The sequence below is a fragment of the Anopheles moucheti genome, chromosome 2 (genome assembly GCF_943734755.1).
Source record: "Anopheles moucheti chromosome 2, idAnoMoucSN_F20_07, whole genome shotgun sequence".
Classification (NCBI taxonomy): domain Eukaryota; kingdom Metazoa; phylum Arthropoda; class Insecta; order Diptera; family Culicidae; genus Anopheles; species Anopheles moucheti.
Genome location: NC_069140.1, coordinates 51,229,101 through 51,253,339, shown reverse-complemented (window position 1 = coordinate 51,253,339; position 24,239 = coordinate 51,229,101). Strand labels below are relative to the sequence as shown.

At 46.7% G+C, this 24,239-nt stretch overlaps 2 protein-coding genes across 17 annotated transcripts in view; both read right to left on the bottom strand.

Moving 5' to 3' along the window:
• The window catches only part of LOC128301409 (tropomyosin-2), a 42,435-nt gene extending 25,134 nt beyond the window's left edge, over positions 1–17,301 (bottom strand). For 7 of the 15 annotated variants that reach the window (XM_053037918.1, XM_053037900.1, XM_053037864.1 and 4 more), the window contains exon 1: positions 8,987–10,246. In XM_053037918.1, coding sequence (XP_052893878.1) covers positions 8,987–10,198 — 1,212 coding nt within the window. In that variant the 5' untranslated portion in view covers positions 10,199–10,246. Of the gene's footprint in view, positions 1–1,039; positions 1,609–2,528; positions 2,545–8,986; positions 10,247–12,424; positions 12,747–17,216 lie in introns of those variants that run through there. The other 8 variants (XM_053037961.1, XM_053037944.1, XM_053037935.1 and 5 more) reach the window with 4 other exon arrangements.
• Positions 12,638–24,024, bottom strand: LOC128301481 (putative peptidyl-tRNA hydrolase PTRHD1). 2 transcript variants are annotated; one of them, XM_053038007.1, is made up of 3 exons: positions 23,751–24,024; positions 22,959–23,150; positions 12,638–12,746 (listed from the first exon to the last, which is right to left on the bottom strand). In XM_053038007.1, the coding sequence occupies exons 1-2, from the start codon at positions 23,934–23,936 to the stop codon at positions 22,980–22,982; spliced, it is 357 nt and encodes a 118-aa protein (XP_052893967.1). In that variant the 5' UTR covers positions 23,937–24,024; the 3' UTR covers positions 12,638–12,746; positions 22,959–22,979. The 2 variants fall into 2 exon arrangements, with proteins under 2 accessions (XP_052893967.1, XP_052893960.1); XM_053038000.1 differs by lacking the exon at positions 12,638–12,746 and having other exon boundaries at positions 22,831–23,150.
• Positions 24,025–24,239: the final 215 nt, after the last annotated feature.

Genomic DNA, 24,239 nt, shown 5'->3' with positions numbered 1-24,239 from the left:
ACGATCATAAAAACGGACTCTCCTTAAACGGCACCTGATTCAAGTGGCAGCTCCAGGGAAAAACCATCCCACTTAGCGATCTTAATTGATCGGAAAATCATGCTCGAACTTCTCAGTGCCGCAAAAACAAGAAAAGAAATTCGGTAGCCATTTTTTGCACCACAATAATGGACGATCATGTTTTGTTGGGACAGAAACCCGAACTCGCACGGACCTTTGTACCTGTTAGCGGAACGAGTCAAACAATTCAATTCATAATCGGATGGCGCTTCGGAACACAATCAATTAAGGGTTCGGGAAAAGGGAAATGATCATAAAAAAAACAACCAGCAACGGAAGAATAGAACAGCTCCATGTAGAAATGTATGCAAGAACGACCCTTCCAACACACACATTCATACATACAGACACGCTAAGAAACACTGCAAGCACAATACGCACACTGTGGCAAAATACTATGACGTGTTTTGTTCCCTCACAGTTTAGCTTGTGTAAATTAGCTTTTTGGGGAGGTTATGTTTTCCTTTTTGACAGGTTATTCTGCAGAATGTATGACACTAGATAGTCCATTCGCAGGTTGAATCATAGTATCCACTGTACAACATTCATGAACATTATTTCGAGAAAATATTTGTCCATGCATCACCATTCATACGAAACTCCTATCTCTATCTCTTTCTTCCCTTCAGACCGATGAGTGTATATGTCACATAATATGACTTCTACCGTTTCCCTGCTCTTTCTTTCCCACATTTGTTGTTCTTTTTGTAGTTTGGTCTTCTTTTTCAATCAATTTACGACCGGCTTCACCACACGCACACACGGTGGCAAGGTGGTTGTTTCTATGTTGTTTTCTTATTAATAGAACATCAATAGAACGCAACCACCCGGAGACCGACGGGAGTAACTGATCCTTTAAACAATAAAAACTCCTCCTGGAGTAAAACTGATGTTGTGCACAACAATTTGTTTGTTGGTAACAAATTTCGTGCAATTTCTTAACCGTGGGGTAAGGGAACAATGTCGCAACGGAACTTACTTCCTCACGCCTCATCACTTCGTTCTGGAGCTTTTTGTGAAACTCCTCGCACTCATCCTTGTACTTCTCCATCTCCTCCTTCGTCTGTCTCATCTTCTTCTTCAGCACGTCCAGCAGGTTGCCACCTTGTTGCACGTTTGCGGCCATGGTATCTATTTTGTTTGCTGGCGCTTTCCTTTCTTTTTTTCAATTAAAAGAAAAATATGGATCTGCTTTCTGGCCGCTTTTCAAGCTTATCTGTTTAGCGAGATAAGAATGCAACACCTGGAGGTACACACATGCACTTACACACACCACGGGGCACGCGTAATTTGACGTAGTAATTTTGGCGCAACCTACGATTAGAACTATGCTTTAGAGGTAATTGCCCGTGTCTTTACAGACGAACTATGCTTCTATCTGTAAAGTAAACCTTTGTTTTCCTGTTGCACACTTTTGCACACTCACTCACACGGGCACACTGTCGCGCGCACGGAAATAAATTTGCCTGTTTTCCTTGGAAAACGTGGAACGAACGGGTTGTGCTATAAAATTTGACTATCAAAAAGCAGCTTTTCTTTATACTACTACTAGAGAAAAGAAATAAGAAACGGCACAGGGTTTGCACGTTAGAACATGAAAAGATGCGTACCGAACCAACAAGGTACAGCACAACATATTGCTACTATGATTGATTTGAAGAACTTGAGTTTCTTCTTGAATTTCTTCTCGCCACGAGAATAATATCTTTACGTACTAAATAAATTATCAAAATACACACTACACAAACTATCCTTTTTGGGCATAATATCACATCGCGCGGGTTTGTGCAAAATTTTCGTTTGCTCTGAAACATAATCACATCATTCCTGCGAAGGGTGCAAGTGATAGTTGTGCTGTTTCTTTCTTTCCCGTTGCTGGTGCTATTACGCAACTTGCTCGCTCACTCGCATTCTCGGCTCGCTCCCGTATTCCTTATAATATTCCCGCAGAAGCGCGCACACACACTAGCGCACCGCGTAGCAGAACATCAGCGCAAACACACCAACACTCACGCACTCACACATTCGGTACGCACACGAGATATTTTTCATATCATTGGCTTTACCCTCCGAAGGAAAGATATAAATGATTGCCTCTTCTTCATTGCACCAACGGGCTATTTCATATTTCTTTGCTTCTTTCCATCAAACGATAGAATTGGCAAATGTATCACCGCACACAACGCAGTTACCACAGTTCAACACCACCATCGCGCGCGCGGGCTCTACATTCCGCACACAACGCCAAAAAGGGGAAAAGAAGACTGCACCACCAACAGACGAGAAAAAAGCAAGATTAGGATGCGGCAGAGACACACCCGTCACAAAACGGACGACTTGCGATCGATTTATCAGTTCGACAGTTGCATCTTTTACTTCGCACGTACGTGGAAAAGATCGCACAAAGTACTTTAAACGCGCCACAGAGTTCGTATTCTTCTGGTGGTGGAGAACAAAAAAAAGCCAACCAAGCGTTCGAGCCGCGGAGCAAAAGGTTACTCACTTCGATCAAAAGCACTACTGAACTGAGTGGACTATGGGCTCGACCTGCCACTGGAAACGCTTGTTCGCTGCCTCCGTAAAGTAATGGCTGCACCAACACTATCGCATACCCCTGCGAGGCAACCACCGCTTCGTGAACGGGCGCTAGAGCGGGACGGGCACATCTTCCAGTCAACGCACACTCTACTACACAGTTGAGTCGCCTGCTTGTTTCCAGCGAGGGCGCCGCATACACATTGCGCGGAATGGACCGGTATGCGGGAAAGGCAAACGGAGGGGATGGCCACGGTTGCCAATGAGTGCCCCAAGATGGAGCAAGGCAAACGGATGACGCTTTTATGGCAAACCGCGCTCCATATGCAGCCCCACCTCTGGCCGTTGGACGGGCCCAAGGTGTCCTTAAAAGGACAATATTATGCCGCAGACTGCCGCCGCTGACTAAACGGCGCCCCAAAAAGCACACTGTCGCCGTACCTTGACCCACAGGGCTGTGGTACAAGCTCAGAAAAGATTTCGGACCAGCTTTTATTTTTCTGCCTGATCGGACCCCAACACGTTGGGACAAACGGCCACTGGACAGCGGGCTGGACTGAGCGAGAAAGAGATGCACACGGTGAGAAAAGTGTGTGTATGTGTGTGTGTGTAAGTGTCATCCACCGTCCGCTTTCATTGTGGACTCTCGGAAATGTCAACACGCACACACACAGCAGCACTCTCTTTCTCTCTTTTACATTGACTCGCGCGCTGTCTGTGTTGCGCCTCCCGATGGAATTTCTGTGGGGCCTCTCGCGCCTGTGAGTATGTCCAGCGGATACGGCAAAAATGTGCCACCGATGTCCACAGCTGGGGACTGGGAATTCTGGAAGTGTGTCGAAATTGACAGAGGTGCACACGGTCGGGCACTGATCAGCATGTAGCTAATGGGAAAATTAACCAAAAACTCTCCACAATTTGTGCAGTTACGGGGAAACGTTTGGGCGCAATCTTCTCAAGGCACTCCATTCCAAGCATAACATTCAATAGAGCGCTGCGCCAATGGTAGATCGTACGCACCGTGCTCATTCAGCGCGTTTTTAAACCTTGTCCTAAAGAGCAACTAAAATACGTTTGGTTTTGACATAAATATGCCAGCGCTCTACCCCCACCGCAGAGAATCGCACAGAGCTGGCCATTAATTGATCAGATTTCTGTTTGCTTTTTGAACAGCAATCGGTCCGAGAATCAAACAACCATGAACTCTCAAACGCAGTCAATTCCGGCCACACAAAAAAAAAACCCGTACAATACACAACACACCGCGCCGAGTCACTGGACCATAACACGCACGTTCGAATACTCACTGGATGGCGTTGTTCTTTTGTAGCCACCTTCTACTACTTCCGCCCTGTGGCGCGTCGAACAAATCGGCTAAATGCATTCAAAAAGCTGGCATATTTTGGTGCCGTATCGTAACCCTGCGTGGACCGGTCCAAACCATTCAAATATAATGTGTTCGCAACCGAGACTAGCCCAGCTATTGGGGCACGGATGTATCGATCAATTGCATTGCCAACAGGTGAAGGCGTACCCGAGCGAGTATCGTACTTGCCCAACCCAAATGAAGACGATTAGAATAGAACGGAAACGGTCCGCCCTTTTTTGCAGGTGCTACCCCGTACGCGCATTCCAGCTGGACATTGTGTTGGAGAGCGGTGCCTCATCATGTCCCAAAATGTAGGGCCCTCGTCGAAATGCTCCAGGGGTTCCCAAAATACTAGACGCCCCTCCCTCCCGAATTGCATTGTTGTACTCCCCTACATCGGTGATATTTTGTTAAAACCCAAGCCCAACGATCTGGCACAACCTCCAGCCAGACAATATCCAGCCGATTGCCCCAAAGAAAGTTCCAATGTTGGGAACACTGTTTTGAGGGGGTCGAAAAAGTCGGGGACAAATGAAAATATACAAAAAAAGCCCAACAAACTTGCATACTCGAACAAGAATCAAAGGTCGGATTCCATGGAGAACAGTTGATTTGTGCGTTATTGAGGGGATGTTTGTCACTTTTCGCTTTTACCATTTGGGATCACTTTACATCGCTCTAACCTCGAACACAGGAGGCATGGTGGTGCAAGTACAGTAGAACGCGGTCACGTTTCATTATTCCATATAGCTTGCTTCCCTGCTCTTCCCTGCCGACTGCTGGTGCCACATTCCCCCATCTGAAGCCGATCAATCGGTCGGGAGGGAAGAAGATTTGTGTATCGAATCGATCGAATTACCGATTCACCGTGCGTTACAGCCCGGCCGGATCGACCCCATTGACGCAAACCAAAGGGGACCTTTCTCGCATGAAAACCACGACCACGCGATCGTCACCTGTTCCTTTGCGGCTAAATGTGAACGTGAAAAACAAACGAAGAAACGTTGAGACAAACCATCATCAATCGCGGTGTCAGCAGCAGCGGGCCGCGTTGTCCGTGGTCGTATCATCGTCAGCTGGTGTTTCTCCCCGGAAAACCTTACGGAACCGGCACAACCGGAGGTGTGACAACGGTACCGTCGCGTTTTAGATATCACCGGAGACAAGTGGCAATCGAGAGGCGTGATGGTTGAACGCATATTTCATTAATCTAACACCGCACACCAAGGTCATGGAGCCGTGTGGCAAATGAGCTGGAATGTACGCCTACGTCGTATAGCTGACTCTGACCCAGCAAGGATGCCGAAACTTATCAGCAGTTTGTTTTTGAGATTTTGAAGCTTCAAGAACCTTTGCGAATTAGGTTACCCACATAACCTGCGCCTTTGGACGTCCCGAAGCAACCAGGTGTTCCAATCCGAACTCTGCTGTTTGGTAGTGATGTGTCTCGGCGGTTTGGGGTACTTTTGCAGTACACCATGGGCACACGGTGTGCCCCTGTGTCGGATGAAGCAGGGCAGAACGAGCCGACGGGACGGGATTCTACCTTGAAAACGGTCCGCTGAGGGACGACAGTGAAGTAAAAAGCATACATAACACGTCCCAAGTTTCCATGCATAACCACTTACAACACCAGCACACCTCAACACCACCGCGAGAGCTTCTTGTCCGGCCAACGTGAATAGTACTGGTGGCCAACTCACACGCACACACCGGTCGAGGAAAAACGTAAAGATCAGTTCCTTAAATGGACAAAATCGCTCGCGCACTACATCCCCAGACTCCTATGTCAGTCACAGTCGCAGGCAATCGAACGTGTACCACGGTCAGACCAGCGATGACTATGTTTGTCTTTACCTTCTCACCCACCGCACCTCGCATCCCTTTCCATTTCCCAGCATAAGATTCCTCGCGGTCAACTTGGTGATACATGGGGTATATCATAAAATCCAATGCCATCGAGCGCTTGGCTTTCCGAAACCAACAAAAATGTAATGGAAAGCAATCTCTCGTAAAGGCGCCAGGCTCCGGGACACGTAATCGATCTTTCGCCGGCTGTGTACAGAGCACACGTCGCCTCATCTTGAACCATTCCTACAGTAGCTAAATCTCCGCCGCTTCATCTGCCGCATTTGCCTGCGCGCGCTGCAGAACTGCGCTGTAATTATTTATTTTTCATTCATCCGCTCGGTTCATTTCAACACGGTGGCAGTTCGACCGCAATTCGGCACACTGCAAATGTTGTCTGCACCAGTCAGCATGAGCAACTTCAAGGGTTGAAGTAAAAACATTCGCGCGTGCGAAACGTCAAAACAGTTTCATCGACCGAGCGCTAGATGGCGCCACATACGCACACGGTTTCGTCGTTTGAAAATGCAAACGGTTCGCTTCAACGTGTTCTGTAGCCTCCCGGTGCGGGGTTTAAAGCGACAGAAGAAACCATCCTGGACCGTTTCAGTTGTAGCATACAGAACATATACAATCATAAAAACATTGGTTGTGTTTGAGTTGAAATACAATTGATATCGCCGTTTAATGTCGCCTCTCAAAAAAAAAGTAGAAGCACCTAACTAACCGAAAAGCAATAATGTGAAATGAATCAGAATTTCGTATCATAAACCAACAGCAGTTTGCTAATGCTTGTTCGGTTTTCGTACGCCCAAACCGATGCGCATCGCTGGTATCGTTCTCTTCCGTCTCCAGCACTTAAATGTGCACCCACGAATAATGCAGACCACTGACCGTGATGGTGGTGGTGCCGCCGCTGCTGCTAATATCACACCGACGAAGGAAAAGCTAAGGCTCAACCTTAATGAAATGTATAAATATTTACACGGTCTCGTTACTTTCGCGGAGCAATAAACTGGAGTTGCGAAGCGCAAAACCCAACCCGTCGCGCGTCCACAGCGTTTGTAACACACACAAAATCTATTACGCTCACAACAGTTCACGGGCGTTCCACAAACCGGGTGGGGGTCGTAGAAACACCAAAAATCCACCACATTTGTTCGCCATTACTCCTGCTGATTTTGGGGATTCGATCGCGCACAGTGCGCTGTAGGCCAAGTTCCATTTCCCAATCGCTGTAATAGTAGTGAACCTTCCGATAAACTTTTAGATTATCTTGCCTAAGTATCCACCGATGGAAATCTTTGGCTTTGGGGAGATTTGTTGCCGATTGATAATTCATCATAATTTGGATAATCTTCTCCGTGCACCGTTGCACCGGGTGTTCCCCGGTTGGGCTACCGATTACAGTACGAAAGGGAAGCCAAAAGAAAACCGATACACAGCCAACAAAGAAAACCAATTTTACAGGGTTTCACCTTGGTGTAGCAGAACGACTTATTGTTAATGAATGAAATAAAGTTAATAAAGCTAATTTTTCCTGAAAAGCAAAAACAAAAGGTTATAAAATGTTGAAGTGCATTTCTACCCCTAACGTAAGTGTAAGTTTAAAACTTCACATGTGAAGGCAGTTGTGTACGTGCCAATCCCTGAACCGACAAAATGCCCCTATCTTGGCCATACGCATCAAACAAAAAAGATAAGATATCTGTTGTATTTGTGGCTCATCAATGAGGCATTTAGTTGCCCGTACTGTGAGGTATGATTCGTCTACAAAACGCTTCTCTAACCATGTTAATCATCACCATGCTTCACACTGTTTGGTACCCAAAGCGTTACAACCCCTGCAGTAATGAAGCATTTCAGCCTTCCTTACAATGTTATCAAACTAAATCCAAACTCCTGTTCCTCGTTTCAAGCGTGGCTAATAAAATAACCAAAACGGAAGGCTTCGAATTCATGCATACGTTATGTTATGCACAGATTCCACCAGCCCCAATATAAGTCGAATTATTTTTTGCCTTTTCCGAACTATACTGCCACCCGCAGCCGTACACCGTCTGTGAGTCGGTGTGTTGGAACTCTCTTCACCCAAAGGTGGGTGAAATCGAACTGCACACAAAAAAGCGGTGTAAAAAGAAAAACACCACGAAAATTGCCGCTCGCCGAGGTTAGAGATACTACATACCACCACACCCGGTGGTGTTTCGCGCACCCGTGTCTGTGGGGTTAGTTGCGTCTTTTGTGACCATGGCTGAGAAAGCGTGAGACTGAAAGAGAAGCAAGGAGACAAAGAGCAAAAAGGAAAGATCCAAAAAGGTGCACGTAGCGTAATCGCAATGGAAACGTATTGCGATCTTGGACCAAAACCCGTTACTATTACCCTTTGGTGAGAGATGGTTACGCTTTTGTTCGTTCGAAGGTACTACCTGCGACGGACTTCATGTGCCTTTGTCGGTAGGAAATTCAAAATAAATTCATCCACCCACCTTAGTAACGCAACTCAAGGTTGAGGGAGTTGGATATAACGAGGAAGTAACAGGCTGAGCATTCTTAACGCATCCGTGACGCGGCGGAGGACCTAGGCGAGAATGTATCTGCGCCAATTTTCTTCACCATCTCGGGGCAGAGTTAAGTTTAGAGCAATGGCGCACAATAGCAGAAGGCCATCGTCGCAATGGGGCCCTGCCCGATGATATCATCCTGCGTTTCGCTATGAACTTTGTAACGCGCACATCGTTCAAATCCCAGACCGAAGTGTGGTAGCACCGCAAACAATATTGCTAAACAGCAGCACCGCACACGTATGCCGCATGAAAAAGTCCGTTGGAAAATTCCCTTCTCGCGTGTTTGGCAGAAAGCGCAAGCGCTAAATAAACGGAACGGCCTACGCGCGATCTGCTTTTCGGGGGGGGATTTCATGGAAAATTCAGCATTTCAAGCACCGACCGCTCCCTTGTGTTGGCGCGGACAGTTAAAAATAGCTGCCTAGAAACCTGCGCGCACATCGCACAGCACAGAATCTGTCCCTGCCCCCGGGATGGTCAGACCAATTGCTTATAGTCTCGTTACCACGTTTGGCCGTTCCCGTGCGCACCGTGTAGCACTGTTGCTTTACGGTTGCTAAAATATACGAAGATTCCGAAATGAGGTTGCAGTGTGTATGATATTTACCCGCTTTAGCTGCGTTTTCATGATGTTGTGCAGCTCGTTCCGGATGATGTTAAACTTCATCATCGTATCGGAGCTAAAGATGGACCGCCCAAATGCCAATCCCGGATAGTCAGCACACCGCTTCTGCCTTCGATGTTCTCGCTCCGCAATAACCTCGGTCCGCTCGCTCGTACATCGTAGCTTCGCCCATTCCGCCACGTCCGGATCGTTCTCGTCGTTCAGCTGCTCCTTACTGCCATCACCTGCCAACCCGCCACCGTACTCAGCCGACCCTAAAAGCCCCCCGATCACAGCGTCCAGATCGCACGATGCTCCATCTCCCGATGCTCGCTGCTCCAACGCTGCCGCTGCCGCCGCCGCTGATGACTTGGATTTTTTCCGCTTCCCTCCATCGGTTCCAGTGCTGCTCGTCTTCGATGAGGATTTCTTGCTGCTGGAAGATGACTTCTTTTTCCCGCTGGCCGGTGTACCGGTGTCGTCCAACTGTGGGCTCCGTTTGCTACGCTTCAGCTTCTTGTTGATCTGCTGTACCAGCTCCTTCCCGCTCGTGATCTGATCCAGCTTCAGCTCTATGCTCTCCTCGTCGTCTGGTTCCGCGATGCGTGTGACCGGTTCCACTGGCGGCGGTCGCCCATCGATATTGGCCACCTCGTCGAGTGGTATCACATTTTTTGGACTAACGCTGCTGCGGGTGCTGCTGCTTTTGCTGCGATTGTTGTTTAGTAGGTCCTGTTCCGGTTCCGGGGTGTTTTCCTTGCTGGGCTCACCACTCCACCGTACCCCAAGCGCTGTGATGTTGTTGTTCTCGATATTACTATTTACAATGTCAGCTGTTGCTGCTGCTGATGCTGCCGCTAGCTCATAATCATCCAACAGTTCTGCATCGGGATCATCCGATCGCTTAGCAATCGTGGGTCCCTCCGTGACCAGTGGGTTGTTGTTGTTGGTACCATCACTGCCAGTCACTACTTTGTCACTGCCACCACCACCACCAACACTACCCGTAATCGACACGTTCAGGGACGAGGCAGAAGATGAGAGTGAAGACGAAGACAGCGAGTTGCTGCCACAGTCGAAGGCACCGCGCAGAGCAGCTATCACATCCTCCGCCGGAACAGCGGATTGTCTGGTGCCGCCGAAGCGGGGATGATGCTGGTGGCCCCGCTTCCGTCCACCCGTGCCAGGGCCCGGGCCGGAGTTATTTTCGCACATAATACTTGCACCAACGACGACACTACCACCACCGCCAGCTGCACCATTCACGACGTCTTGTTTATTTGCTGCTGAAATTGTGTCCGCCGACACACCAGCGTGATCCCATAGTTTCGTGTCAAACGTCTTGTCAACGAGTTCGAAAATGGAAGTTTGAACGCCGTTGTTTGGCCGTTTTTTCGAGTTCGAAAGCGCATCCCGTGTTCGGTCGCCGGCTTCAACTAGCATCCACACTTCGGCATGGTTCGGCAATCTTCGGTGATTTTCACCGCCATCGCGTTTTCTTCTGCCGCCGCGGGGCCGGCGGGACTGCCGGTCCTTTTTCGAATGCTGCTTCCGTTTGCTACCGTTCCCGTTGCCGCGTGCCTGTTTAGGGCGGCTACAGCAGTCCGGTTTCCGTTTCCGATTTCCGTACGATATTATACCGACCATGGTGCTGTTGCAGACGGTTTGCAAACCCGCCTTGGCTGTGCCGATCCGCTACCAACGGCTGGGAAAAACTTTCTCCGGGAGCACGGGGCGTATTCTACTGCCGCGCGTGTATGCGCTCTGCGCGGTACTACTATCTGGTGAATGAATCCCAAATGCGCTTTCTTTCGTCTGCCTTCACCCCAAACCCGAATAGTAGTCATCGCCTGTGACCCATTCTTTGTCTTCTTGTGTAAGTTTTTTTATTCCACCTCACTAACCGGCATCTTGACATTCCACACATCCCTCCCTCGAGTTCCCCACCGGCCCCACCGTCGTTGGTTGGATTCCGAAACCAATTCATTCAAATATTTGCACCGGATCGGAGATTTGGCTTGGGTCGGAATGCGTTTCACCACTGTACCGGCGTGCTTCTGGTCCATTATTAGCATATACTAAGAGGAAGGGACATTGATAAAATTAGAGGATGATGATCGGCATCTTGTGACAACCCATGTTGGTCCGGTCGCGCATCGATCACATATCTTTTCTTTCGAGTCCGCGACCACGGTACGTGGCAACACGATGAGGATGTGCGCGCCCACTGGTTACCGCGCCCGAGCCGGTGCGCAAGTCCCGAACTGCGCACAACGATCGCCACTGCGCACGTGCAAACGGCGCATCGGCGGAAAGCAACGCCTGTTACGGATTCATCTTCTTAACCCCACACGGGTGGTGTGTAAATACGCATTCCGTAGCCGGTTTCTGGTTTTTACGTGCTGGCTTACGTTTCGGTAAAAATAGACAATCGAATGGCAAGCCATATTTCCCGGTCCGTCCCGGCTTCCGGCGCTGCCAAACGGGGGTTGGTTTTAGAGCACGATGAGCTCATGGTGTAGAGTTTCACGATGCTCTTTAATTTTTAATGAAACATCAGCTCGCATATACCGTCAAATGCGTTAAAAAGATGTTATTTCGATCAATTGCTTGAAGACTTGCCCAACAGGTTATGCAACCGTTAATGGTTCGAATCAGTGTCACTGCACGACGATGCAGTTTATTCGTGCACTGCCCATCGGATGAAATGCAGCGAGAAAGTTTATTTTTAGCATCTCTTACGTGCCGCAGGGGCGTCAAACCTCTAACGCCCTTGCAATACGAAGGAAGCAAAACAGTACGTGTCAAAATTCGTCATGAATGCCACTAGACGAGACGAGAATATGTGTCATTCATTCCTCCTCAGTGTCCTGTATCCTGTATTCTTCTTGATGCTCTTTTCAACGCGAAATGGTCAGATTTTCAATTCGGGTTTCAAACGAAGTATACCGTACATTTCTTCATAAACAAAATTTCATTACTTTCCTCAAGAAAAAAAATCTTCAAATGATCTCATGTTAGAGAAACGCAAAATCAAGTACGCACGACGCATTTCTAGACTAGCCGCACATTGCACTACCTTTAAAAAAATCCAAAAATAACTCGATGATGTACTTCTCGTCTGCTCTCAGTTTTCCTCCGGAATATTCCTCCACTTTGCATCTTTTTCGCGTGTGTGTGCAGCACACAATTTTCCCGCAGGTCACATCTTCTAATCACCTGCTCTGGTGGCGAAAAGGGGTCACACGACGTTTTGCGCTTCTATTTTAGCCCACAAACCTAGACAAAAGAATTAGGTCAACCGCGTATTGTACCGCACACCTTTTGACACAAATACCTGCGAATTGCATTGAAGGTCCAATTCGGCATGAATGGCCATTGACAGATAGCGCGGACTGCTGTGGTATCTCAACGTATCATCTAATGGGATCATCTACTTACGTTCTGCAGAGCCTTCTCCTTCTCCTCCAGCTTGGTGTTGACTTGCATGAGCGTTTCCTGGGTCACATCGAGATCGTTCTCAATCGCCTGGATCTTCTTCTGGAGCTGGCGTGCCTCTTCCTCGGCCTTCTCAGCGCGCAGGTTAGCATCGCGCGCCTGCTGCTCGCAGAGAAGGGCCCGATCCAAGGCATTATCCTTCTCCAGCTTCATCGCCTGCATCTTCTTCTTAATCGCATCCATTTTGGAGTTTTGTTTGGGGTCACTTCACAACACAACTACGGAAGGTATACACTACACACAAACCGAATCGCACACGCGTAGCCTGTAAAGTTTTGGGAAAGAATGAAACAAAGTTTACATTAATGGATGTGTGTGCTTTATCGGTGAACTTAACGCTACATCGGAATAGAGTTTGGTACAGAAAAATAGGATAAAATAACAATTTTCATAACATGTTCACTAGTGAGTGTGCTCCATCGTTTGAATACACATCCAACTTCCAGCGGAACAATTCATTTTCAAACAGATGTTGCACTCGCCATTCTCACGTGGACGGCATAACCTTATTGTGTGGTGCATATGGTTTGGCTTTTGCCACAACTCCACCGGCGTTGACATTGTATAAATAAGCTCGAAATGATCCCAGCGCCACTGAGCATAATCATAGATCGGAGCCCAAACGGGCACACGCAAATGCAGACACCCATTCGGAACACAAACGGCCACAGCGGTGGTACAACTTGACACCAGACCGCGGCCTTCCGTTTACCTTTTACGGAAGAAAATCAGACAAACGTGAATTTCAATTTAATCGCGTTATTATATCGAATGTGGTCCGTCATCGAGCGTGTGTTTTTTAAAGGGATCCCCCCCACCGCACATTCGCTACATGCTTAAACCCATTAACCAGATGATCAATGAGCAACCAGCAAATGGTGGTTTGCCACCAATAGGACGAGATTTGTGTGCGACAGTGGCTCGTAAAGTAGTCGCCACACCGAGAAGCGACCTAATTGGATGTTTGGCCAGGGACGTGGCTTCCTATTTGAAATACGTAGATTTTCTACCAATGCAGGTTACACAAATTTCGCTTTCTACTGTCAGTTGGGATCGATCGAAACATCACTTATTTGGTTTATAAAACCTGCTTCAAAACTCTCTCCGTCTTTCTTTGTTGGAATTAAAGGATGTTCAACACAAGACCTTGGGCATTATGGAATTTTTAAGTAGGTGTAAGAGTAAGTCGAACCAGTTAATGTCATTCCATCTACCTATCTACATCTTTTTTTTCGGGTCAGAGTGCGCACATATATGGAATAAGGCAACATACTCGACCGGTTCGCGTCAAATTGAGTTGCAGCTTGCTGTTGAACAAACCAGCTGCTGGCAGTAAGGAATGTTTATTGTCATGTTTTCTTTCCGAATCATCAATCCGCACAACCGGAGACCTGGTGAGGTTTCACGTGTGTCATATCGCTTTTGTACGACTTGATCGTTTGCGAAACTATTCAAACCCAGGGTCGGATTGATATTTATCTCACCTTTCTGCAATAAATAGTCGAACAGGTTTAACTATGCATCGGTGCCATTTATTTTGTGGTACACAAATCGAAAATCTTCCCCGTCGAGTAACTTGGGGCAAATGAAACATTTGGCCCGGTTTGCTGGGTAGGTATCGGTTTGTAGTATGAACGAAACCTGCCCTGTGCCATGCACTGGCAACATGGTTCCAGGTGTAGTAAAAACACGTTAAACAGTCGCAAGATAACACCCTCTGCCACGGAGACCTTGTACGGTCGTCATCGTCCGGGAGCCCATGACCACGCTTCTAGGTGAATGTCACCGGCACGGAGCTAAACCGCAAAACATCATAATTACGGGTAGGATTTCACCAAGAGTGTGTGTGTCGTACGAAATGTGAACATCTTGAAACATCTTCTCCTCCCTGGCCTTCGCCACTTGTTTAGGAGGAAAAGGCGTTGCATCTTAAATTGTATACCAGCACTGTAACAACAGGCATTGGAGCACGGGAGAAAAGAAAGCGAAAGGTTCAGGGTATTGAAGGAAAATAAGCTATCTCACACTGCAATAACAAGCAAACTGAACTGTCCGATTGTACTAACAGGTTACGATCGCAAAAACTCGTTTCCCCGTTCCCGATGATCACTTTCTCTCTCTCTACCTTGTCCCCGCTATAGGGAGAGTATGAAATTTCGGTCAAATTGCAAACTTCACCAAGGTTCGCCAAGGCCAACCGGTGACGGTATCCGGTTACGCTGGATGTTAATTATTTAATCGTCTCGTCGTACGTGGCGATAAGTGCATGTGCATGTTCACAGCCCGAGAGAAAACAAATCGCGTCGCACGGTACGGTTGAATCATGCACGCGAAGGGTGCGATAAGAATAGAGCCACCACTAGAGCACTCGGCGGAATTTGGTCAAACAGATTCAAGTCGGCCCATCTCGGGACACACCTGCGACACCTGTCTGTATGAGTTGTGTGGAATGGCAGAACGGCACAGCACCGACAAAGAATTCGCATGCGGAATACGCCTTATCGAAGCAGTGCCAGAAGTGTGGCAGGAGCTCCTACTCCTACGCCCTTCAGTGACTTGCTGTGACAGGGTAGTGGTGTTGGGTAAGAAGTAGGTCATGCTGGCAAATAGTGAGTACTTGAGGTTTAACAAAGTACCACCAACTTTGTTGGAATAAAGACATCAATGTCCAAAACATAAGTTGATTCGTATTCACTAAACTCTAAATCGAAATTAGTGTTTGGATTCATGAATCTGAATGACTCCGCTGAACTGAATGAATGAGTCTGAATCACTATTTTTAAGATTAATGAATCAGCCAAGCTATGCTTGTCCCAACTGCCTTTAGGCCTCCAAGGGGCATGATACGTCAATGCTCTGGGGATTGATGAATCCTTTGAGAGTCGATTCCAGACTTGAATGACTCCTCACTAAAGAGTCGCATGAATGACTCTTCTCAAAAGAATCATCAGCCACAACATTAATGAAAATGGCATCTCATTCTTCTCCCATTCTTCTTGCTCTATATTAATGCCTCGCACAATCTTGCTCAAGTTCCGTGCATCCGTGATCGTAGCATATTGGCTTGACTTATGCCATCGCCACCATTTTCGCAGCAGCATCGAATAGCCGAGCAATGGTTTTAAAAATAAACTTTCTGCCACGGAGCGGGATGTCGAAATCTCCGACACACGCAAAGTGTCGGCCTCGCCAGGACGCAAACTTCGCGGCCGACTCCGACCCTGCCGGGCGGTTTGCCATAAGCGACGTGATCGTGAACGGATGTACGGATGGCCGAAAATAAACCCCAAGCCGCCCCAAAAGATGCTCGGGCCGTGCGCAGTGGTGCCGTGCATCCGAACGAACGTACCATGCGCACGCAAAAAACTGTACACCCGCGATGTCCTCCCGCAGGTTGACCACCACGGTTCTACCGCGTTCCGCGTAGTATGTCTGTGGATCTGGTAGCGCTACGGTCTGATTGCTACTCGCCGTGGTATGTGGATGCGCCTTGGTGGCGGACGAGCACATAACCGTTCGGGTGTTCTAAAAATACGATCACACAGCGCCATCCCACAAAACCCAACGATCGATTGGACCGGTTGCTTGAGACGGTTAGCTTGCTGCACGACACGTTGTGCGTGTACCGCACCGAATTTTCAAAACGGCTTCTTCCCAGTGCGCTTTCATTCTCCCCCTCCACTTCCTCTCCCTCTCTCGCGCGTCCAATCGGCTTAAGTTTTAAAAATATCGCACTCCTCGCAGAAAGCTCATGCGCACACCGGGGATTTCTTGTTGTTCCTTTTTATTTTGCCACCATTACACAATCGCATATCGGCGTCGGAAAGGGGAGTGGAAGAGAGAGAGAGAGAGTAAAAAGCCCCGAACATGGATGGGTTGAAAACTGGCCGTTTAGTTTCTGACATGCTCAGCACAAAATGTCCCACTAGGTGGTCACCATCCGAGGGCCCTTTGCTACTGGTTTTCGTTCCTCCATCGCCATGCTCGGCTCGTTATGCACATTCCTAACCGATGACTAGCGTAACATTGGCTGATACGCGTGTTTGCCCATTCCGTCGGGTGGGCAGGGTGGTGGTGGATAACATTCCACCAGTGACACCTTCCAGTTTGGATCAGCTGATTCCACAACGTCTACTTTGCACCATTATGCCAAAAGGGAAAAATAAACGAGACACGTTTCATTTGCACACTGCGGTAGAACGAATGTACCGATTCACACACACACACACACACAAACACACGTGCAATTCCACCCGCAACACATGCACACGTACACAAACACACACACACGCGCGCTACATCACAAACACTTCCGCTCTCCGGTGCGATCTTGGATGTCCTGCTCGCGGGCTGGAGAAGGTTCCTTTATTGGGCGGAGGTGGGGGGGGTTTTATGTTCCCTGCCAAATTAACCGTCTTATCCACATCAAACTAACAGAAAACTCATATGAACTTGACTTCATTGCACACTCTACGCATCACCAAACTGGAGCTCCCTCAGGTCACTGTGTATCCTTATGCCTCTGGAGAACCAGAACCATTTGCCTCGAATTTCCCTACAATTTTCCCCGTTCAAAATCGCACCACCAGCAGTGTCAGCGGAAGAAAAAAGTTATGCAGTAACGCCGCTGCTAGAATTCACGCGTCCAAAAAACCTTCAACAGAAACCTTCACAAAAATCGGCGGCTTGAGAACGCCCGCAGAACCAGAAAACAAACCCGGAGGACCTTACTTACACTTGAATCCGCGAGTTAAACAGTTTAAAGGCGAACTGAAAAACGTCGAAAAACCGTCTCGATAGTGGCGCACGGTGCGCACCCCAGACCCGGATGGAGTTGCACACCAGCGTGCCCGCGAACCGTGTGCGTACGCGCACCCATACACGTGCACGGTGCGGTTCGGGTCGCGATCGTGCGCACGAACCGCGAGGAGTCCTCTCGGGTGAAATGGGTCTCTCTTTCACAGGGGGAGGTGGAAATGAATGGAGCATGGCCAGCGTAATGTTGCTGTGCTGGTGGTTCGAAGAAATACACGCGTGTGCGTGCGTGTATGTGTACATTTATGTTGTACACTGTTCCAACCATATTCAAAAGCAGCATCTTCACAGCGATCTTCGGCTTCGGCATTTTTGCACCGAACGCAACGGCGCCTTGCTGTACGCAAATCGGACTGCGAATGCGCAAGTGAATTTTACCCTCTCCACAGAACGGTACATCCCCACTCGCGATCGTTTGCACGGTGCCCGTTCGAACGGCCTAGTCCCCACCATCGTACGATCGGTGGAAAACTTCCACCACTCCGTGGGTTACAATTTTTCTAGTTCTTTGGCCGATGTTTCCCTGCCGCTGGCCGTGCCGTTTGCCGGTGGCACTTTTCCGACCGTGCACTGCCGGGTGGGATTGGGTGCGCGAACGATCCTATTTTTAAACTGTCGATCGAGTCAGCAGTCGGTTGCTTGTTTATGCTCCTTTGCCGAAACCCGCTCTGTGACGTCATGCAATTTTTGGGCAACCACCGAAAACTAATGCGATCGCGTTTGTCTCGATGGACCACGCGTTGGAGGCTGGGCGACAGGTGGACGGAAGGATGAGAAATTTAGCTTCAATGAATCACACACCGTCAACATCGACCTGTTGCATTGGGCGTCTGACTTACGACCAGCCTGCGATGAGTCTTTGGTGGTGAACACTTCCGAGTGTGCTGCGGTTAAAACACCTTTTACATATCTGTAGATTGATAGTTTATTCAATATGTTTAAATTGTACAATAACGAACTGATCTTTGAGACGCCAGGTTAAGAAGAGAACTTCAGCTTTCGATCGCACAAGTTAACATGTTCATTATTTGACCAGAATTCAGGTTAAAAAAATTAAAATTTAAAAATATCAACCAGTTTCAGTGTGTCATATCGCCATTCCTCCAATCACATAATCTCCCTGCAACATCTGATTAATAAGTTATTGAACAAATGCAAGTAAATGGTCCCGGGTTCCATGGGCCGCACGAGTAAAATGCACCAACGTCAGTCAGCTGTCATATTAACGGGTAAAACGCAATTGGCGCCATACATTTACCAGTACGATTACCAGATGCTGTAAGCCAATGGTACAATATCTTATCGTTCATACACTCAGCCATTGCATTGTATATGGAGCGCACGATGGAAGGTACGCTTTACAGCGTAGTACGCCAGCCATCTCGTAGCGAACGTACACAGTGTCACATATTTCAGTCGTAGCTCTCCGAAACCCCAACGCCAAACGTCGGCAGGAACCGTGGCACAGCATCTACAGACCGTCTACTCTGTGACCATATTAGGCAAAAAAATCAGCTTAATAACGTTCTATTTCATGTGCCTCTTCGGACCGCTTGGAGCTTTCTTCTCCCGGCCGCAGCGTGTTTCTGTTTTTCCTTTTAATTGCATTACGTACACCACCGCAAATGGGGGAGCATATCCGCTCCCCCAGAAGGTCATGCATACGGATGGGTCATAAGGTCGACCCACATCAGGACACATCCACACTTATGTACCCGTCGAGTGAAGGCCCCAAATGGGGCTAGACAGATGGTAAGGTGCCATAAATCGCACCACCCCACTCCGTTGTTCAACCTGGTGTAAATCTGTCAAAAGAGACAAGCTGGAAGTTCATTTCAGATAACGATCATTCGTCATTTAGTGCATCACAAACTAGGAGAGCCTACTTTACCGAACGGGGAGTGAAAAAAAAGGATGGAAGCGATTGTACGGATGATAATTACCGAGTCATGTTACCCAGGTCGCCATCAGTGGATGCTTGGTGGTGCATTAGGTGATCCTGTTGAAGCCTTCATCGCTGCTGATATTCACTGGTTTCGTGTCAAACCCCGCACCTTAAGGCTCTTGGTGATCACCTTTGGGTGTTATGAGTGGCCGGTTCGGTTAATTACGGCAATTAATCAATTATTCAACTCTGCCCGGTTACAGACATTAGCACCTGCATGTGCAATGCGCTGCAAATGGTAGGTTGTCGATGCGGTGAACCACTTCACAGATTGCATTTCCCTTTTCGTGATCGCATCTATTGATGACTACATTTGACCTCAACAGTGTGATGAGAAATCGCTCGCGCAGATGAAATTGGTAATGTCTTAATGAATGTTTAAGCAGGTTTAGTACATTTCTGCTAAGGCAAATCTACTACTATCTATCTATCTATCTATCTACTTGAGCTGTAAAAACATAATGACTCGATTTAACGTAAAAGGCATTTCCTTGTTCACAAGATCCAGCTATAGATAATTTAAGTGAATTAAAATACTTATACTTATACTATGGCCAAAATTGTTAGCGCCACAATGTATAGAAGAAGAAGCAATACAAACACAATAAAATAAAGTAAATTCCATTTGGATATATTCGCATTCAACATTCTCCAAAATCATGCTACAGTATCCTACACACATCAGGTTACACGAATTTACTGTACGATTTACTACAGCTATTGAAGTCTTTAATCTTTGACCAGCACAGGTTGGAAAACTTTAAACATTTATTCTATTGTTGGATAAATTTGATGCGGATTCATGAATCTGAATGAATTTGTGCACTGAATGAATGAATCTGAAACGCTATTCCAAAGATTTCTCTATGATTGTTAAACCATCCAACATTGTATTACACTAAAAGGTTGATACACCATTGTTCTTAGGATTCATAAATCTTTTTTGAATGACTCCTCGCTAAAGATTCATATGAATGACTCTTTTCAAAAGATTCATTAAGCACAACACTAATCTATTCTATTGTCCTGCGATTGTATTTTTCTGCACTCTATTCCTACTTAGCCAGAGAGATCAGCCATAATGAGCAAAAACAAAACAGGTGAGCCCCGAAATTTATTATTAGTTTGGTTTTAAATAGATTTGCAACATCCGAAGGTTTTAACATCATTTTTGCACAGCATGAATGAATCACGTAATTGCATCGCTTGTGCACGATTGTTCTGCATATTTTTGTGTGAAGTGTTAACACGACCAACCAAAGGTCGCATATAAAATCTATTCTTAAGCCAGAGTGTTGCACACGCGGTACGTTTTGCTTGACGATAGAAAACGATTGAATTGCACAGCTTGATGCCTGTTTAACTCGATCTTATAGAATATTTAAGCAATGCAATACCTATGGTAAGATTGCTTTCGAAACCTTCAGTAATGTTATGACATAGAGTTCCGTGCTAATAAAGATTGTTATAACCTTTATTGTTATTGGAAGAGAATTTATTAACTTAAGGTCATTAGACAAAAAGATTGGAAAACATATATGGGCACCTAATGCATCATTTTCTTCTAGGCCTAATCTTACAGGGATCATAAAATACCTTACCGTCTAACTGTATGGGTGCGTTTAGATCAATAAGTTTCAGTAGACTAACCCAATCACTGAAGTGGAAGACCGCTCTCACAAAAAACCTAACCAGCATAGGTACCTATCAACGCTTCCAGAAAAAAAAACAACAGTCCATGGCTGTGGGATTTCTCTCAACCCAGTCATCATTCGAAGTCCAATGTGCAATCGGCAAAATAGTGAATCATTTCACAGAAATTTAAATGCAAACTACCTTTTCGAGCATATGTACATACAAGCGCCATATAAGGAAAAAGAGGGCTTTCGAAGCTCGACACTGCAGCAAGTTGAAACTGCCGCACCGCCTCGATCTCCAGTACAGTTCGACTGTTGGTGGCAATTGTGCTGCCCATAGGGTAGTGTCAAGCAGTGTTTGTCCACATCCATAATTTCATCGTATCCCCCCAAAACCCATCCCATCGGTGTATCGGGGGTTGACGGATTCTCGCGTCGATATCTTCGCCAAACTGGAGCCACCTCACGGTCGCAACACGATGTGCCCGCTGTTCCCCATGGAGAAGGCAAAGGAAAAGTGCGAACCGCGTTCGGTGGAGGTGGGGTAGAACACAGACGCAAGGACGACCGCATGTGCGCGCATTGTCGATGTCCATAAAGAACGAGTTTTTCGAAGATCAAACTGGTGGTTATTAATTTTCGCTCCACTCAATCCACCCGCTGCTCTCCCTATTCCGACCCCCGAACGGCAATACTCTGTATGGTCGCACCAGAAACATCAACCTAAACGGTGCGCGGATGGATATCGACGGTGGCCACTTTCCACGCTTATGGAGGATGATTTTCGACCCGAGGTCCGTTCAATTATTGTACCGATCTGTACCAGGTACCAGCTGGTGCACAACCTCCAAAAGGTCGTCTTGGCCGATTATGTCATCCCGGCGCACGCAGTATAGCAAGGATCTTTTTTTGTGCACATAAAAAGCATCGGCACACACGGTAGAGTAAAGCGAATGGAATATTTTCTCTACACAAAACACTGGTAAAGGGTTCAAAATATTTGCTCGACTTATGGGCACGTACCCGGCGCACCATATTCAACGATAAAACATGATGATTATTAGGTACTGATTGGTCGGTAAGGGCAGTTTAGCGTCGATGTTGCAACTTAAGCTAACTTCATCTTTTACCTCCATTCGCATCGTGTGGAAACAAACCTAATCTGGACGGTATTGGTGACACAAACTGAAGGTCCATGTACTGCGCCTGTTATTTTGGCGAGTAATAAATCTAATTACTGTCCAAGTACGTGTAATAACAAAATACTTAAATTGAATAATATAAATAAGAAATACATCTCGGTAAAAACATGGAATTTCACTTAATTCTGTCCTTCTTTTTACTACAATGTGAACCAGTTTCGCTTCCTAACAGTAGGACCATCTTGTAGCTCAAAATCCACACATCTTCGTAAAAATACCGATCACCCTACGCATCGCGCATCAATTACAAACAACCACCTCCCGTGCTGGGGTGTCCGTTCGTGTTTGGCAAAAAGATCACCCTGGTCTGGTCCGATTTTTCATTCATTGTGCCGGTGAAACATAAATAAAATGATGCACTGTTGTTTCTGCGCAACTGTCTGTGCCGAATTCCCTACCAGCCACGTTCCAACTTAGGATTGTTCCATCGACCCATGGGTATCGTGTACGAAATCAAATCCTTCAAACCCACGAACGAGAACGAGTGCGTTTCCATAAATAAAACTATTTATACTCGGTGCCCCAAGCATAACTGGGTACAAATGGGGCAGCACAATGTGGAAAGTTTGGAAAATTTCTCGAACAGTTCAGTTCAGCTAATAGGACACGAGCAAAAGGTGGACGAAAATCTATTTGCCAACCACGCACGCTAATGTTTTCTGTAATAAATTTGTCTCCTGCGTGATGTCATCATGAGTTGAAGTAAAATGGAAGACCAAAAGCTAATCAGTTTTGATCTTCTTATTCGATCACGACGTATTGTTTTTTTACGCAGGGTTCAAGGAGAACATGCGGGGGATTTCCAAGGACTGGCATATACCAACAACCAGTGCGTAGCACAATGTATGTCATCTATATCACGAAAATTTATAACAAACCGTTTCTTTTGCAGTCGTTCCTTAGCTAAGCAGTTTGAATTTCTTCATATATTTTTGCACCTCTTCTTTAGGGTATGGTTTCAGTGCAATGCATGTTGGTTGGTTTTCGGGCTGTTCTATCCACACCTTATGTTTGACCTCGTTCTGTTGCAACACTTCTCCCAGGCCAACAAGTTTAGCCGTGTCAGGTGCCTAAAAAAGGGAAATAGTAATAAAGCAGACACCGGGTAGAGACATATCAGAACATTTTTAAAAATTCTTTGCCTGCAATAAACAGTGTGAGGTATTTTATCCATTGATTTGAACAGTGCACACGTTGGCCTAGTAGTCTAGCAGTGGGCAGGCTGGTCGTACCGAGAATCCCAAAATAACCCCTTAAAACCGGCATAGACCGTCGATTGTGTGTGGCTAGTGTAGATTCTTTTCTTCTTTTCTTTTCGCTTCGCTAGCGCCTGTTACCGCGGCATATTGTGTAGGTGTTAGAAATTCTCTTCAAAATCCTAAAATAGCTTTCACACGCTCAAATATTCTTTACGCTATGCCAAACGATGGTATTTGTACTTCGGTAATGTAATGTCCGCACATCTGATGTGCGAACCCCTGAACTGTTTCAGACTGTCGTGCACATCGTCTTGCACACGCGACTGAATCGGAAGGTGCAGGTTGATCAATAGCGCTTTCTGTACTTGAACGTTGATGCGAAAAAGCAGAAATACTGTTTATATTAAACCTACTCCTGCTCACACGGTGTGTTATACTAACATACCATATGGGTATGCTTCCCACACTTACCTCGAGCACTACTTTATGCATATTATCTAGGTCCTTAAAATATTCTTCTGTGTCCGGATCAGCAGCGTACAAATGGCCAACAGCAGCCACCGCATGGCAACACTGTGCAATAAGTGCACCTTTCGGCCAGGTTTTGGCAATTTCTCCATTTACGACAATATACTGAACCAGCTTTACGGCCGACATTGTTCGAAGGGAACGGAACAAGATGGAACAAATTATTGGTGTAAATCCGATAAGCAGCCACAATCAGCCGGCGCGTTGTTTTGTTTACGTTGCGGGAAAACAGGCTACGCACAAGCTACATAGATGGAAGAAAAGAAGGCTGTGACGTTGAATTTGACAGCGTTTTGACAAGCGTGAGCTTTATTTTTGAACACAACCAAATGGGGTGCTTTTTCATTATAAAATTTCAACAACGAAAGATTACATGAAGATAAGCATGAAAACTCATGATGGAAAAGTATGTAAAGAAAATCGGGGCAGACT